A 15,030-nucleotide genomic window follows, 5' to 3' on the forward strand; every position below is an offset into this window, starting at 1 on the left:
AATAAAAATGGTTTTACTCAATGAAGCAGAAGCTAAGTATTTACAGTGTAAACCTGTATCAGTTTATTTTGGTTGCGGTGACTGGTGTTTTATTTCAGCGCTCTGTGTTCACGTTTGTTCAGTGGTTTGCGCTGTTTAAGGCTGTGATTTCTTTGTGTGGGGTGATTACACTGTTGATTTTGTGATGGGATACAAATGTGCTTGAGTGTTGTTGCCAAAGCCTAATTCGATTTAACCAGTCACACACACTGATACCGCAACTTTGCCTCAAGGCCTTGGCCTTTAACCCCTTCCTGAAGTCAACCTTCTTTTTCTTAGTATAGACAATGGTCAATGGTTGTATGTCCTGTTGCTGTAGTTTTGTAAATGGTTAACAGACACTTTGTTTGTCTGAGTCTCCTGTGTGCAGTGAGTATGCTAGGGCTGCTGCTGGCTCTGAAGGGAAACCGCTGGGTACAGGTGAAATCGACATGTTTCAATCGACTGGCTTGCAGAACCAGAACCCACAGTCCGACACTGATACAGACTGACCTAATTGCAGTAACCAGGAACAGCACAGCAGCTCCTCGGTGCAAGAGTTTTGGCTTTGATCCCACCCAAGAACACAGTTTAGCACACCGAGCCACTGACAACTTATTTTCCCTGATTTCAGTTTATGGACTCTTAAAGTTCCCAGTTGGTCTTATTTTAATCTTCAGATAATCATTTATGAAACAAAGTCTTCATAATATCTCCTGTCCATTGTGTGTTTTGGCCATTTCTTCCTTTACACTGGTTGGTCAACCTGAACCAGGAACTTTGCTACATTAATTTCACGGCCTCCCTGTGAACTTCCTGCACAAAAGGACCTGGCTTGTCAAACCAGTTTGAATTTTATTCCAACAGAGGTTGACACTCATCAACAGTGTGTTAGAGTGCATTTGAAAAGTATTCACAGCTCATCACTTTTAAATTTTGTTATGTTACAGCCTTATGCCAAAATAGAATAATAATTTCCTCCTTAAAATTAAGGGAGAAACTACTTAAGGACATTCACAGAGTTGAAACCATTTCTTTGATACCTTGGCTGTGTGATGAGGGACGTTGTCTGCTGAAGAATGATCAAGAGGAGCAGATTTTCATCCAGGATGCCTTTGTACATTGTTGCATTCATCTTTCCCTCCATCCTGACTGATCTCCTCGTTCACGCAACTGAAAAAATAAGGTCAAACAACTGAATTTACCATTGGTGTACCCCAGTTAAGCTCTGATTTTTTTTATTTTTTTATTTTTTAAATACATTTGCAAATATTAAAAAACAAAACAAAACAAAAAAAACGTCATGTTATCATCATGGGTGTGTATAATTTATCAAAATAAATAAATATGTGAATTTTGGAATCAGGCTGTAACATAAGAACACAAGAAAAGGTGTAAAAAGTGAAACATTGAGTATTTTCCGGATGCACTGCGGCATTGATTGGAGGAGTGGAGTCAGTTGAGGGAGGAGACATAGAACTCGTTGTTTCTAGAATAAAAACCAATCCGTCGACCGGGTTTGGTTCAACGTCTGTTGTAACCTACTACGCAACGACCAAAGTTGCCTGTCTTTGTGGGCTGATTACCTCCGCTCCTCGAGCTCGATTTGCCTCACTTACCGTGGCGAAAACCCCAGATTTGTCTCGTTTCCGGGATTACCAACTGTGGTTTTCAGAAAACCCGCAATACAAGTGCATCTGGGAGGTGAAGTCACGGACCACATATAAACCACTATTTTTGTGGTGAACATTACTGGGCCCTAAGCAGACGATGTGAAACTAGGGAAGAGCATTATTTCATTGTTTGAGAGAGAAATTCACGTGCCAGTACAGTGAGGAAACACAATGTACTCGTGTATGACAGTCCTGCCACCGAGACTTCAATTAACTTGTGTTTCCTTGACTTCCTCTTCCTCGACATTTTGTGAGATCGTCACACGGCGGGCACATAGACACCTTGATTGGCCGACAGTGTAGCTGAGGCGGGATGAAAGTAACACTGTTACCATTCTGATTGGTCCAGGTTTGAGAGTGGGAGGTGCTTGAGCGCCGGTGTCTCCCAGGCTGCGGAAGACGCCATTTTGGAGTGACAGTGGAAGTCTAACGGAAAAATCTAGAAGCCGATTTTTAAAAGGTAACTGTCCAGACTTGACGCACCGTTCCGAGCCACGAATTGTTGTACTTTTCTGAAGTGACTGTTGAGATCTGTGAACGTCTCGCGTGCTGTTTAAATTTCACATTACGTCATGGTGCGCTGTCGTTACTGTGACGCGGCATTCAGATAACGGTCCGGACATTAGGCACCTCGGAAAACCGGTTTCTTCCTCACGGAGATATCTATCATTTTCTTCAGATTTCCGCATCGAAAGTTCACCGAAGGTTCGCGCGCCGTGTCAGTCGTCGATGTCTTAATGATGTGAGGCTGTATCTGTGAACGGTTCTAGACCTTTACGTCCGTCGAACTGTGTATCTAGCTGTAGCCGGATAACGGCTAATTGGCTGAAGCATCCGCCCTTAGTCAAACCAACGGCAGTCTTCGTCGAGTGACAGGCATTAGCTAACACTAATCAAGTTCGACTACCCCTGTGTTGCTTTATTAATTCCAAGTTGATGCGATCAATACTAGAAACTGAACGAGTCGAAACGTTAAGTGTTTACTGGCCCTTTTGTGAGTTGGCTAGCTAGCACATTGTGTTACACGGCAGGTTCTTCGGCAGCAGGAACAGGCCTCTCCTATATTTTCGTCGAGTGTTTGAAGTCTGTGCCGTTTGTTCAACTGTAAATTGCGTTCCACATAAATTCCGTCGAGTACTTTAATTTACTAGACGCTTAAAGTAAATCAAGTCGGATGGCGTTAAAAGCGTTTGTAATGTACTACAACGTTTAAAGGGACCTTTCGATAAACTATTAGCTTAAATAAACACAGGCTCCCGCAATCGTTCCTCGATGAGATTTTTTGTATATTCCGACGTATTGTCGACCGCAGAGACCTTTCTGAGTTTTCACGTTCAGTATCCACACATTCTTATCGCCAGAAAGTAAGCTGGACATGTGACTTTTGCTAACCCTTGCTTCCTTTCCGTGTGCTCTGACAGATTTGTCACCATGGGAAACGTCTTCGCAAGCTTATTCAAGGGCCTTTTTGGCAAGAAAGAGATGAGGATTCTCATGGTGGGCCTTGATGCGGCGGGGAAAACAACCATCCTGTACAAACTGAAGCTCGGAGAGATCGTCACCACCATCCCCACCATCGGTACAGACTGGTCACACTGTGTAGTGTATTGCCTCTTAGATATTCTTGTACATTCCATCCTTTACTGCAGTACAGGAATGTTTTTTTTTTTTTTTTTTGGCTTTCCTTCAAAGTAGTTGCAGTACAACGTGGGTTTTAAACTGATATCAAGCAAACAAATGTGCTTGAGTAAGTAAAACAAATGTACGTTAAATAGTATTGCGCATTAACATTAAGATTAAATGGTTAGAATAATTAAACAAAAAAAAAGGAGTGGAGATTTAAAATGACCTTCTGTTTTTAATATGAAAAAGTAAAGAAAAACTTAACCAAGGGTTCTGTCAGTCTTGGAGAATAGATCGAAGTGGTGACCTGACTTCTGTCTGTGTAGAATTAATAATAAATATGTTGACGTAAAAATAGCCTAATGTGTGGTCAAAAACTTGTTATATGTATTTTAGGAAATTAATAAGAGCAGTAGATGAAATGTTTGTTTTTTATTGAAGAATAGCTTAATATAGATTAGTGTAGACTTATTATAGACTTATTGTTAACATTTTTCAGAGCTTACATACAATTGAGCTTTATTGACATGCAATTTACATTTCAATGTTTGTTGCATTTGAAAGGCTGATTGGAGCCTGTAAAATGAGCTTTTCTCTGCTGTCATTGTGTTTTTATGACTCATCCCTGTTCCACCTCTGCTGTGTAGGTTTCAACGTTGAAACTGTGGAATACAAGAACATCAGCTTCACAGTGTGGGACGTGGGCGGTCAGGACAAAATCAGGCCGCTGTGGCGCCACTACTTCCAGAACACTCAAGGTGAGAGAGAGACCGAGCTGTGCCAGCCAACACCGGCGCCTTCAAAGCCTCGCACCGGTGCATTAAAGATGGTTTTCTACTGTTGTGCAAGCCCTCACCTGTCTATCGGCTCAGTCGGACTGAGTCCGACATCATCTTCATTCAGCCATGTCATGTGACACGTGTTGTAAAACAGTCTCTGTTCTTAGCATGCAAGCGTGTAAAGCAGAAAGATATGTCCTGCAGTTACATTCTGTTAGAGCAAATCAGAAATAACAAATCGGAGTGTTTTATGGCAAATCCTCAAGTTCCACTGTCAGTGTTTTTTCGGGGTGACCGATGGCGCCCGCCAACTCACGCTGCGCCGTTTCGGGAGCGCTGAGCAGCTGGAGCTGCCAGCTCACAGGAGAACTGCAGGCTCACGCTGGTACTGCTCTTCAAGCGACAACCGTGAATGAGTGACAACCTGTTTTCAGTGCTTAATTTGAGGTTGTTAAGCTGTTCACTTCCACAGTAGTCCGCAACATTAACCATTGGTTAGCACGCTAGGAAGTGTAGTTCTTAGAATTGAGAGCTTAATGTTTAATCGTTTCTGTCTTTCAACTTAAATTGTTGAGTAAATGGTGAAGACTATAAGTACAAACCTTCCACTGTTGAGCACATGGATCAAAACAACCTGCAATCAAATGCCCATGCATTGTGTTATATGTTGAAACCTATGCTGTGTGCATTTGATTTTGTATCCGGGGCGACGTAGAGTGACGCAAACTGAGAGCGACGACGGGAACGTTTGCATTGTTGCATTTGATGCTCTTAGAAAACTCAACATCATTGCTGAGGTTTAAGGTTATGGTCACATCTTGGTTCTTCTAATGGCTGATCATATTTTATTACAATGCATCTCTTTTATGTAATTGATTCCACCCCAGACAATCTCTCGCTCTCTCCCTCTCTCTCTCTTTACAGCGGTAATAGCGGTGCATTAGGTGAAATGGGTTCTTACTTAAGGGGCTGTGACCCCAGGACTTTGATGTAGCACCAAACTGATAGTTCATCAACACATGTTCTCTTTAAGATTTTGTCAGATGTTTTTTACAGCAGTATTCGTGTTGGACGGCAACTTCTAACACGCAGCCTTGGCTCCCACATCTGAACAAAATCCTCCTCAACAATACTGATCAGTCTTTCGTCCCTGTAGACACGTTAGTTGGTTAGCCGTCCTTTTGAAGGTGTAAAGTGCGAGTTGAATGGTAGCTTATGGTATTGCACTGCACATTGGGCTGCACTCAGTTTTGTGCACCTTTTTTACACTGCACAATCAAATTTGATTCCTGGGCAACAACTAATAAAATGTATTAGTGTATGGAGGGCCGTTACTAACTGCAACGTGTGTGTGTGTGTGTGTGTGTGTGTGTGTGTGTGTGTGTGTGTGTGTGTGTGTGTGTGTGTGTGTGTGTGTGTGTGTGTGTGTGTGTGTGTGTGTGTGTGTGTGTGTGTGTGTGTGTGTGTGTGTGTGTGTGTGTGTTCAGGGCTCATCTTTGTGGTGGACAGCAACGACAGAGAGCGAGTGAACGAGGCGAGGGAGGAGCTGCTCAGGATGCTGGCCGAGGACGAGCTCAGAGACGCCGTGCTGCTCGTCTTTGCAAACAAACAGGTGTGTATGATGCTTGAAACATGGCAACTTGACTAAACTTTGCAGCCGTGCGTGTCTGCGACGTGTCAGCACAAATGAAACGAAGGGCAGGTATTTCCTATGAGGAAAACTCAGCATTAGTCTGTCAGCCACTGCACGGCCCTGAGCGCCGTGTTGACAGTTGTTCAGATACGGTTCCAGTTGTTAGGTTCACATTGTAGTGAGTGTAGTGCATTGTCTGAAGGAAAAGCTCCCTGTAGTTTCTTTGCTGGTGCCTGTTTCTCCTTGGGCTCGAGTGACCCGAGGCGAACGCTTTCTCCTCCTTCCAGGATCTCCCCAATGCCATGAACGCCGCCGAGATCACAGACAAGCTGGGTCTGCACGCACTCCGCCAGCGCAGCTGGTACATCCAGGCCACGTGCGCCACCAGCGGTGACGGCCTGTACGAGGGCCTCGACTGGCTCTCCAACCAGCTGAAGAACCAGAAATGATCCATTCCAACACTTTTGGGGTTATCTTTGTTTTGTTTGTTGTTTATTTTCTTTCTGTTTCGACACAGCGGCAGCACCGGATCCAGCCCCTCCCCCCTAATACCTTACACCCCTCCTCCTAGTCCCACCTAACCCGACGCCCCCCACCCCTCTCCTCCAGACTTCCCTTCACTCCCGCTACCTCCCTGCCCTCTCCCTTCATCAGTAACCCTCGGGGCTCCAGCCTGTGCTGCTTGTGCGTTGTGCGCGTGTGTGTGTATACTGTGCGTGTATGGGTGTGAAGGCGTCTCTGTGTATGCTGGCTGGGATTGGGAGTGACCCTGGCGTGCCTTTTACACACCTCCTGTGGAATTAGCAGTCTGGTTTTTAAGCCCCGCCCCTCGGCCTCCATCAGCAGAACTCAGCCGCCGCTCCGCTCAAGCCCTCCCCCGCCCGACCACCCACCCACCTACCCACTCACCCACCCACTCCGAGTCTTGCACGCCCTCCCACCCTTACTCTCCAGAGGAAACCTGGTTTTCATACAGCAGAGGAAGAAAACAAGGGTGCCCCTCCCTTCCTGTAGTAAATATTATCTATATGTTAACTAGAATGGTTCCCCTGATGTAGACTGAATGCTAAATGTTCATTTCAATCTCCCCTTCTTTGATTTTATTTCTTCCTTTCAGACCTCAAACCCATCAGTAAGAGATTCAGTAAATTGCATCTTAACCTGTATCAGGTCGAAGCAAAATCAAAAACAGAAAAAAAAAGGATTAAAAGAAGAAACCCCCCACACACAAACACGACACAGCAATGCTCATCTGCCATCAGCCTAGAGTCGTTAGGAAATCGTGCCGTTGATTCCATTCTTATGATTATCCTGGAATATATCATTCTCTGCAGTGGTTTTCCGATGAACACTACCTTCCTCCCCCACTGAGCAAGGCAGCGAAGCACAATGCAAGACAACAATCGTGAAAGGAAGATGCCCAGTTGAATTAGAATCTGTAGGTGTACTGCTCCCCCGGTCTTCTCCACCCAGTACTGGGTTGCCGCTGTTAGATGTGGACTGAGGTGACCTCTGCTAGCTCATCATCCTCTCTCAACGTGTTCACAAACAAGGACTGGGACATTTTGCAAGCTGCGGCCATTTTTTTCTTTTTCAGGTGTGTGTTCACTAGCTTCACATGTGCAACACGTTACGTGTTTTTTTTTTCTGTACTTAGTCTTAGAATTTGTACAAAGGATGATGGATAACTGAACCAAAAACCATCCGTGCAGTAAGACGAATGCTCCAGCTAGCTGCAGCAAACCCTCCAGCATCCCAACTGTGAATCATTCTGACTGAAAACGCTATAAGAAATTCCTTTCAACAGTTTTAACGGTTTAATTTGGTGCTCTGGTAGGCAAAGTGTTATGAAGGATTAGAGCCAAATATACAGAACTTATGACTGAACGGCGGCAAATTTGCTTTAGGTGTCTGCTGATTTGACAGGTTATTCACATTTTTGCGCTGTATCCCTGACTGAAGGGGGAGACAGACGGGTGATCTCAGCTGGTGGCGAGATCCGGCAGGCGTTCTCAGTGTCGAACTGTTCGGGAAGGTTAAGATGGCAATTCTGTCCAGAATGATTGTAAATCTAAGTTTCCCCCGCTGTTTCCTGTGGGGGTTTCCTGAACACATCAATAAACATGACTCGATCCAACAGTTGTGCTGTCTGTGCTGGTTATTTGCCAACTTTATTTCATTTGACAAAGATAATGTAAAAGTAATGCATACCTTTTAAATACATAAATGCAACAGACATCAGTAAAAGGAGTCAGTGACATTATTATGGTGCAGTTGAGATTCAGAAGCTAAATTGTCAGTGTATTGGAGTGGTACTTCAGTTTTATTCAAAATATCTTGAAAAGGAAGGAGGCACATGACTAACGGACGTGACACTCGCTTGAGATGGCCTTGACCTTTGCCTCAACTGCCAACGACAACTCAAGCTGGGAGAGGGAAAGCTGTCCGTCAAACACGGCTTCCTTCCGGTTTTCCCATAACATGCTGCTACACGACTGGTTGTTACACTTTGACAACACATACAAGTCGGCGGAAATCCCCTCCAGTCTCATCCATCGACACAAGTCACCAACCCTGACATCAATGTGAAAAGATCAGATTCATGTTTTGGGACTACATTGTATAACAGCCACACACACAGTACACAGTTTCTACTGTCTCACATGATTCGTTTCACAAGGAGAAAGCATGCTTCACGTCTTCTTCAGGAGCCTGATCTCCATCTTCAGATACGACTTGAGGTTCTCGTCCAGGACGTTCTCCTCGATGGCGGCTAGCGCCTTGTCCCCTCCGTCGTGGTAATACGCGAGCAGCCGCTCGGCGTGTTCAATCCACACGCAGTTGTGACATCCGCTCATGCAGCAGTGGGTCGGGGCTGGTGGCGGACCCTGGTCGGGGGACCAGGACACGTCGTGGTTGGGTTCTGCACACTCAGAGGGGTCGGTTAGTGCGGGCGGAGGTGGTGAGTCCGGTCCGGTAGATGAGCTGCGCACACCGGACCTCCACAGCAGCAGGGGGCAGTGATGGCAAGCATATCCTCGCAGGAACAGCTGTCGAGGGGGTCGTTTTTGACGTTAATACATGACCTACAGTTAACTCATGACCTCAACCGTTAGGCTATTTGATACGAATATTACTAGAAGGTGCGAGTAAAGAAACTGTTTCGGTAAAAGTTGTGACATCGTATTTGAATCGTCACCTTCTCTACCGGGCGGCTAGCTCAGAGTACAGTTAGCTTCGCGACGAACCTGTTTCAATGACGCTGACGGTCTCACGACGGATGTCCTGAAACTCTGCATTTTCAAGAACACGAATGATATCATTTACATGTCCGTGAAAGCCACACTTTTTTTTATATATATATATATATTCAAAATGTGTTTGATAAACTACATCAAACGCACCGGCCTATCCGACAGTGCGAACTACTTACATCACTTCCTGGTTTTCCTAACCACGGGACCTTGCGTATGTTTGTTTACAAATCCCCATTACCAACCACATAGCGTCCTTCTAAATGTCACAACCAATAGAAGACTTAGAATACCCCAGGGGCGGAACTAAAAGGGCCGAATGCAATTCCAAGTATTGTCCAGCAGGTGGAGGAATTTCACAGGTATGGTGTGAATGTAAGTTCACGTTGAAGTAACCTTTCAATAGCTGTTAAAATACCGTTTCAACACGCATGGAAAGGAATCAGAGTAGTCTGAAAAACGAAAATGATTTTAAGAAAAAACAGTTATCCTCAAACTCATCAGTTAGAGATTCTGTAAATTTTATAGCAAAATCAAAATTAGATACAATAATAGAAATATGATAATAATTAAAAAAATAAATAAATAAATAAAAAATTGTGGAGAAATTCTCCACAATTTTATATCCACCCTGGAAATTAAGGCTGGTGCACGATTTACAAAACTATGCCGTTGGTGCAGGTTAATGCCATGTTTCAAGTACACTAACATCACATTATGTTTGGTGTGTAGAACACATCATTAAGGGCTCCAAACATTTTCTTCTGCCTCAACCAACTGCAGGTCAAGCAGCTTTTCCTGAGAAGGAGCATGCAGAGTCCCTTAACTAGTTGACTTGCTCACTGATGTGTGAGGAAGTGTGTGTTTAACGTGTGGAAATGAAAGAGTGTGTTTTCCCCACTGACCTCAGTGTTTGCAAGCCACATCCATGGAAACGCTGTGTAGAAACACAGCAGCTGCTCTGCCTGGCATGAGATACCAGGTGTGTGGTGGGGCATGTTATCTAGCCAGAGAGCCCCTCTGTCTCTCGCTCTCTCTCTCTCTCTCTCTCTCTCTCTCTCTCTCTCTTTCTCTCTCTCTCTCTCTCACTCTCTCTCTCTGTCTCTCTCTCTCTGTCTCTCGCTCTGTCTCTCTCTCTCTCTGTCTCTGTCTCTCCCTCTCACTCTCTTGCTCTCTCCCTGTCTCTCACTCTCTGTCAACACACACACACACACACACACACACTTTCATTTGGGCTCAGCCTTTATCATAATGACTTTGCCGTTACCGTAATAGATTTAATTTTCAGTGAAGCTTGACTAAATTGGTTCGTTTGAAGCCCTCCAGCGAAAAAAAAGAGACAGATTTAATTTTTCTGATGGGACAAAGTCATAATGTGTCTCAAATGATGCAGTGGGAGAGTATCAGTTCTGCTCTCATCGTCATTAAGGTGTCACAGATAAAGCCTGCCGAACGTAGATGTGAATAAAAAGAACATTACTTAAATTTATTATCGCAATAAAAGCCAAGGCCTGGATTTAACGTGTCTTTTTATTGCTGTATTGCTTTTGATCTGATTGGTTTGATTCATGCCACAAAGGAACAGAACAAAATGGAAAATTTATTGTTTTAGTTGTTTGAAAATATTTGTCCATTGTTGTTTATTTGGCAAGTTCACATTTTATTTTGAAATTTCTCTACTTAGGCATTCTATTGTTTTGACCTTGCTGTTCATGTCTTTATTATTTCCCCTCCATTATCCTGGAGTGTTATTTCAGGAGATGGATCAAATGATTGCTGCCTTTGTTGGTTTATTATAAAATACATGTTGGCACAGCTTTGAATCTGAAAGAAAAGAAGAGAGAGTGAGGACAGGGCATGATGCAGCTGGACATCTAACCCGTCAAAACCATCTCATTTACCAGCTTTCCCAGTTCGTGAATGACAAAGTGCACAGACTGTGTCGCTCTGGTCCGAATGCTGTTCCATCCTGATGAGTGTCGGCGTCTCCATAATCTTTTTTGTGCATGAAGCTTAAATACATTAATTCAAGCATTGTCTGGTAATGCTATTTTGATTGCTCTGCTCATTGTGTAGTCGTCTCACTCATCATAGGGATTTGGTTTTCACAAGTAAATTTCCTGATATTGTACATGCCAGTACGTTAAATACTAGCTGGGTCACTTGATGCTTACTTCCTAAAACACAAGCTCAGCCAAGGCAAATGCAATATATGCTATAAGCTAACCCTTCTGGTTGTTGATTGAAGGTTGTTTCATTCTGGGCCTAGTGTTAAAAAAAAAGAGCACAATTGCTACAAAAAGCTGCATCCAAAGCTCCAATACAAACAGTTGATTAAAGGTGTACTAAAACAAAGTTGCTAAATTTTTCCATTGCTAGCTGAATCGAAACAGGATGTTGAGTTCAAGACACAGTATGTGAGCTGTGAGGAGGCTGAGGGTTCTGGCCCCCAACTTTCCACCATTTTTTCCAATGCCTTCTCTCATAACATGTCAAAAACCCCAACCCAACTCTTTGACCTCCAGCAGGGGTTTCCAGCCAAACTTCTGTTCCATTCGTGGAAATATTGAAAACCAGACCCTTGAGAAGATCAAAGAGAAGACGTTATTCATGACTATGCAACATGCACATTAAATAGTAAAAAATAATCCACTCAGATCGCTGTGCACAAAACATGTTTATTTCTCAACTTCTCTGTCAACTGGCAATGATTGATGACTTTGAATGGGACTTTAAATGGTTGCGGACCAAGTGTTCAGACACAGAGGTTAAACCACCTTAACGCCGCCTTCTGGGTCCAAATGATGGCACCAGAGCAAGATGGAAAGGACCAGTATCGGGTCAGTGTTGGTGTCAGGTTTTGCTTAGCTGCAGGAAGTGGATACATGCCTGGCATCTGTTTTCCCAGATTCGGGTGATTCTGATGTAGGCCAAAACTGGAGCACTTCATTAGACTGCTACTTTTTTTTAAACGAAAAGAAGCAAACTTGACTTAACCTTGTTCTGGCTGCATGCTTTCTGCACCAGAAGGATTAGCTATGTGGTTGTTAATCCTGGTAAAACCCCCTCTTAGCCAAATGGGGTCTTTGGCCCCCTGAGTCAGAACTCTCCTCCCAAATAAGGTAGAAAAATCTTAGCAATGCAACCCAAGATATAAAGATTTGCCAAAGACAACAATGCAGAGATGCGTTAGATTTTATCTTAGTGTTTAGAGGAATGCAATTCAATTTGGCCATGGAAAATTTGTCTGCAACGATGAGTTGTGCGTGCCGGAGTCCACTCTGGACAACGCACAGAGGTAGCGCTGAGGTGTGTCGCCGTTCATGTGTCCTTCCTCAAGGTCCCCCCTGGGTGCCTGACAGCGCCAGCTTTGTCCTGAGTGTACAAAGAACACTGTGTTTATCCTGCTGGAGCCAGTGGAGCGCCCGGCCTCTGGAATGGAGAACTGTTGACACACCTTCAAAGGTAGCTCCAACCTCAGAGTCGGCAGGAAGCAGGATGTTCACCAAGAGAAGGCCTGAGACTGGAGAGGGGCGCCAGGGGGGAGAGAGGAAGGAACTCAGTTTGTCCTTTGTGCTGCTTGGTTTGTCTGCAGAAGAATGACTTGGCAGCATTGAGGAACCAGGCGGTGTGATTGCTGGATTGACTTCAATTTGGATCCCTGCCTATTCTCTGAGCATGTATTTGAATGTAACCTGGCAGAAATAGATTCATTTCACATATATATCTGGGAGAGAGACTGTGGAGAATGTATAGAAAGGGGAGGTGCCTAAAATGCCCTGGAAGGTGATTGGATAAACCCCGCATTGTCACATTAAAGTGGTTGGTTTTCTTCACTAGCGCTGGAATCCAGTGGGTAACAGGCTGAAGGCTTCCTATTGGTGCAAAGGCCCAGCACTTGACATGAGTCACCACTCCTTGGTTCTTTTGTAATTCTAGCCAATACCAGTCAGGAAGCCTTCTGTGACTCTCTTAGCTCTTCCGATGATGGCATTAATATTGTCCACCTCCATATTAAACTGAGCACATTGCTAGAAAACTAGCTGTAGCTTCATGTTTTGGTTTCTACTCAACAAATGCTGATTCATCTGGTCAGAATTCTCACTGGCTGAAAATTAATCAACATAGATTCTTTCATGATGAGTTGGAGAAAATTCAATCTTGACATATTCTTTCAAAGTTGCGGATTCGTGCCAAACCACTTTAATCTGGATTGTAAAATTGAGTTGACTGGAAAAGCAAGAATGAGGCTGTTGATAAAACTCTGTGCTGGTTAGAATTCCAGATTGGAAAAAAAAAAATCGAGAAATATTTGTTTCTTGTTTCAACACCAAAGTGGAAATGTTTTCAATGTTTTCACCAAAGTGTTCAGTGACCTGGTTGTGTTTGGTTGTTGCACACGTTGGGCCAAGCTGCTAGTAAATCATTTTTAGCTCTCTGGCGTCAGGGGGTCACAAGAAGGTTGACGAGTGTTGAGTGGGCCTCAACACTTGGGGGAGGTGTGTATGTGTGTGTGTGTGTGTGTGTGTGTGTGTGTGTGTGTGTGTGTGTGTGTGGATATGGAGGGAGGTGTGTGTGTGGGGGGGGTGTTAAATAAATGCCATTTTTCTGCAATGGAAGTAAAGGTACACTGACACCCTCAGTGCTCAAACAAGTCGAGGGCTGTGACCACGCATGTTGACCCTCTCTGTCCACTGATGAAAGACTGTGGATGGCTGCAGGTTGTTGACCCCTGGCATTGACAGCAGGGTGGCGGGGGGCTACGTGCTGGCCAGACACGGGGCCTCTGACACGGCCTGCCGAGTGCCGGTGCTCTGGGCTCAGGTCCGCTTCACTGCGGCTCTCTCGGTCAGTCAGGCTCACTGACAAAGGCAAAAGCACTGAGGTCATGGAAAAACACAAGGTGCGACATGGAGGCCAGACGTTAAAGGGACAGTTCACCCAAAATTCACAGCTCCACGCTTAACCCTGCCTGCAGTCGATTTATATTGTCCATCTCAACTTGATTTGCTGTCCTCAAAGAGATAGAAATATTGACATGAAAAAAAACCAAACTTCAGCAGCATTTATCTTCAGAAATCAGCTAACAACTTTCTTAGATGAGAACAGCTCTGTCCTATGTGTTGAGGAGCAGGTGTCCAGGGACCAGTTCCTGGGATGCTTTCTTGCTCAGCTAGTAATTCAGAAAAGTTCTCTCTGAATCAGCTTGCTTATCTTCAAGGAATACAATGAAAAAGCAAGACAAATGCTGGACTATGCTTCCACAAAACCAGTGGAGGCAGTTTGAAATGGAGACACACTAGATGCAGCGGTTAAATCAGTAATGACCGAGAGAAACAGACAGTTTCCATGTTGTTGAAGGAGCTGTGGTTTATATTTAGCAAACGCATTTCACAGAGAAAGAAGCTGCACTTGGTGCTTGTTGAGCAACAGCAATTTGAACCTGGCCTGAAATAAAGACTTGGACATTCTTTTGTGTCTGCAACCTCTGCAGAAATGATGTAATATTATCAGCAGACGATGAACGAAGGCTTTGGACCAAGGGCACCGCGTCTCCCTTCTCTGTTGTCTTATCAGGCCTGCAGCAGCAGCAGCAGCAGCAGCAGCAGCAGCCGATTTGTACTGTTTCACAGCTGTAAAATGAGAATCCCTGATAAAACACCCACTCATTCACTTTCCCACACACACACATACACACACACTGGACATCCGGGATGCAACCTTGTGTCTCCTTGTCGGGAGGCCGGAGGTTATCAGGATGCAGCAGTCGTGTCAGTTATAAATCACAGTACAGCCTTGTCTGAAAATGGCCCTACCACGGTTTTACCACAGCAGTGCCTGGTTGGTTGGTCCAGACAATCTGATTCTTTGATGATTCTTTAGCGCTCTCTCTCTCTGCTTGTATAGTCAAAAAGATCGCATTATGGCCAGTAGCTAATAATGGATGTACTTGAAACATGCAGCCTGGGTCTACTAATGTTAAATTCCAAGTCAGTGTGTCATCCTGGTTTATCTCATTTTGTTCCTGATGTGAATAAAGTCTTTCTTTG

General features: G+C 44.4%; 2 protein-coding genes across 6 annotated transcripts; one reads left to right on the forward strand and one right to left on the reverse strand.

Annotated features, from left to right (window-relative positions):
- The first annotated feature begins 1,998 nt into the window (after positions 1-1,998).
- LOC142893963 (ADP-ribosylation factor 1) lies at positions 1,999-7,865 on the forward strand. 3 transcript variants are annotated; one of them, XM_076035003.1, is made up of 5 exons: positions 1,999-2,151; positions 3,113-3,270; positions 3,962-4,072; positions 5,581-5,705; positions 6,014-7,865. In XM_076035003.1, exons 2-5 carry the CDS (start codon positions 3,123-3,125, stop codon positions 6,173-6,175), a joined length of 546 nt encoding a protein of 181 aa, XP_075891118.1. In that variant the 5' UTR covers positions 1,999-2,151; positions 3,113-3,122; the 3' UTR covers positions 6,176-7,865. The 3 variants fall into 3 exon arrangements, with proteins under 3 accessions (XP_075891118.1, XP_075891119.1, XP_075891117.1); XM_076035004.1 differs by lacking the exon at positions 1,999-2,151 and adding an exon at positions 2,233-2,396; XM_076035002.1 differs by lacking the exon at positions 1,999-2,151 and adding an exon at positions 2,409-2,433.
- A 1-nt stretch (position 7,866) lies between these two features.
- oxld1 (oxidoreductase-like domain containing 1) lies at positions 7,867-10,042 on the reverse strand. Of its 3 annotated transcripts, none has more exons than XM_076035005.1 (2): positions 9,886-10,042; positions 7,867-8,776 (listed from the first exon to the last, which is right to left on the reverse strand). In XM_076035005.1, exons 1-2 carry the CDS (start codon positions 9,976-9,978, stop codon positions 8,420-8,422), a joined length of 450 nt encoding a protein of 149 aa, XP_075891120.1. In that variant the 5' UTR covers positions 9,979-10,042; the 3' UTR covers positions 7,867-8,419. The 3 variants fall into 3 exon arrangements, 2 of the variants coding, with proteins under 2 accessions (XP_075891120.1, XP_075891121.1); XM_076035006.1 differs by lacking the exon at positions 9,886-10,042 and adding an exon at positions 8,975-9,153; XR_012927760.1 differs by lacking the exon at positions 9,886-10,042 and adding an exon at positions 8,926-9,153 and having other exon boundaries at positions 8,639-8,776.
- Positions 10,043-15,030: the final 4,988 nt, after the last annotated feature.

This window comes from Nelusetta ayraudi, unplaced genomic scaffold (genome assembly GCF_046127955.1).
Source record: "Nelusetta ayraudi isolate G7.1 ecotype Tasmania unplaced genomic scaffold, CSIRO-AGI_Nayr_v1 ptg000042l, whole genome shotgun sequence".
Taxonomy (NCBI): Eukaryota; Metazoa; Chordata; class Actinopteri; order Tetraodontiformes; family Monacanthidae; genus Nelusetta; species Nelusetta ayraudi.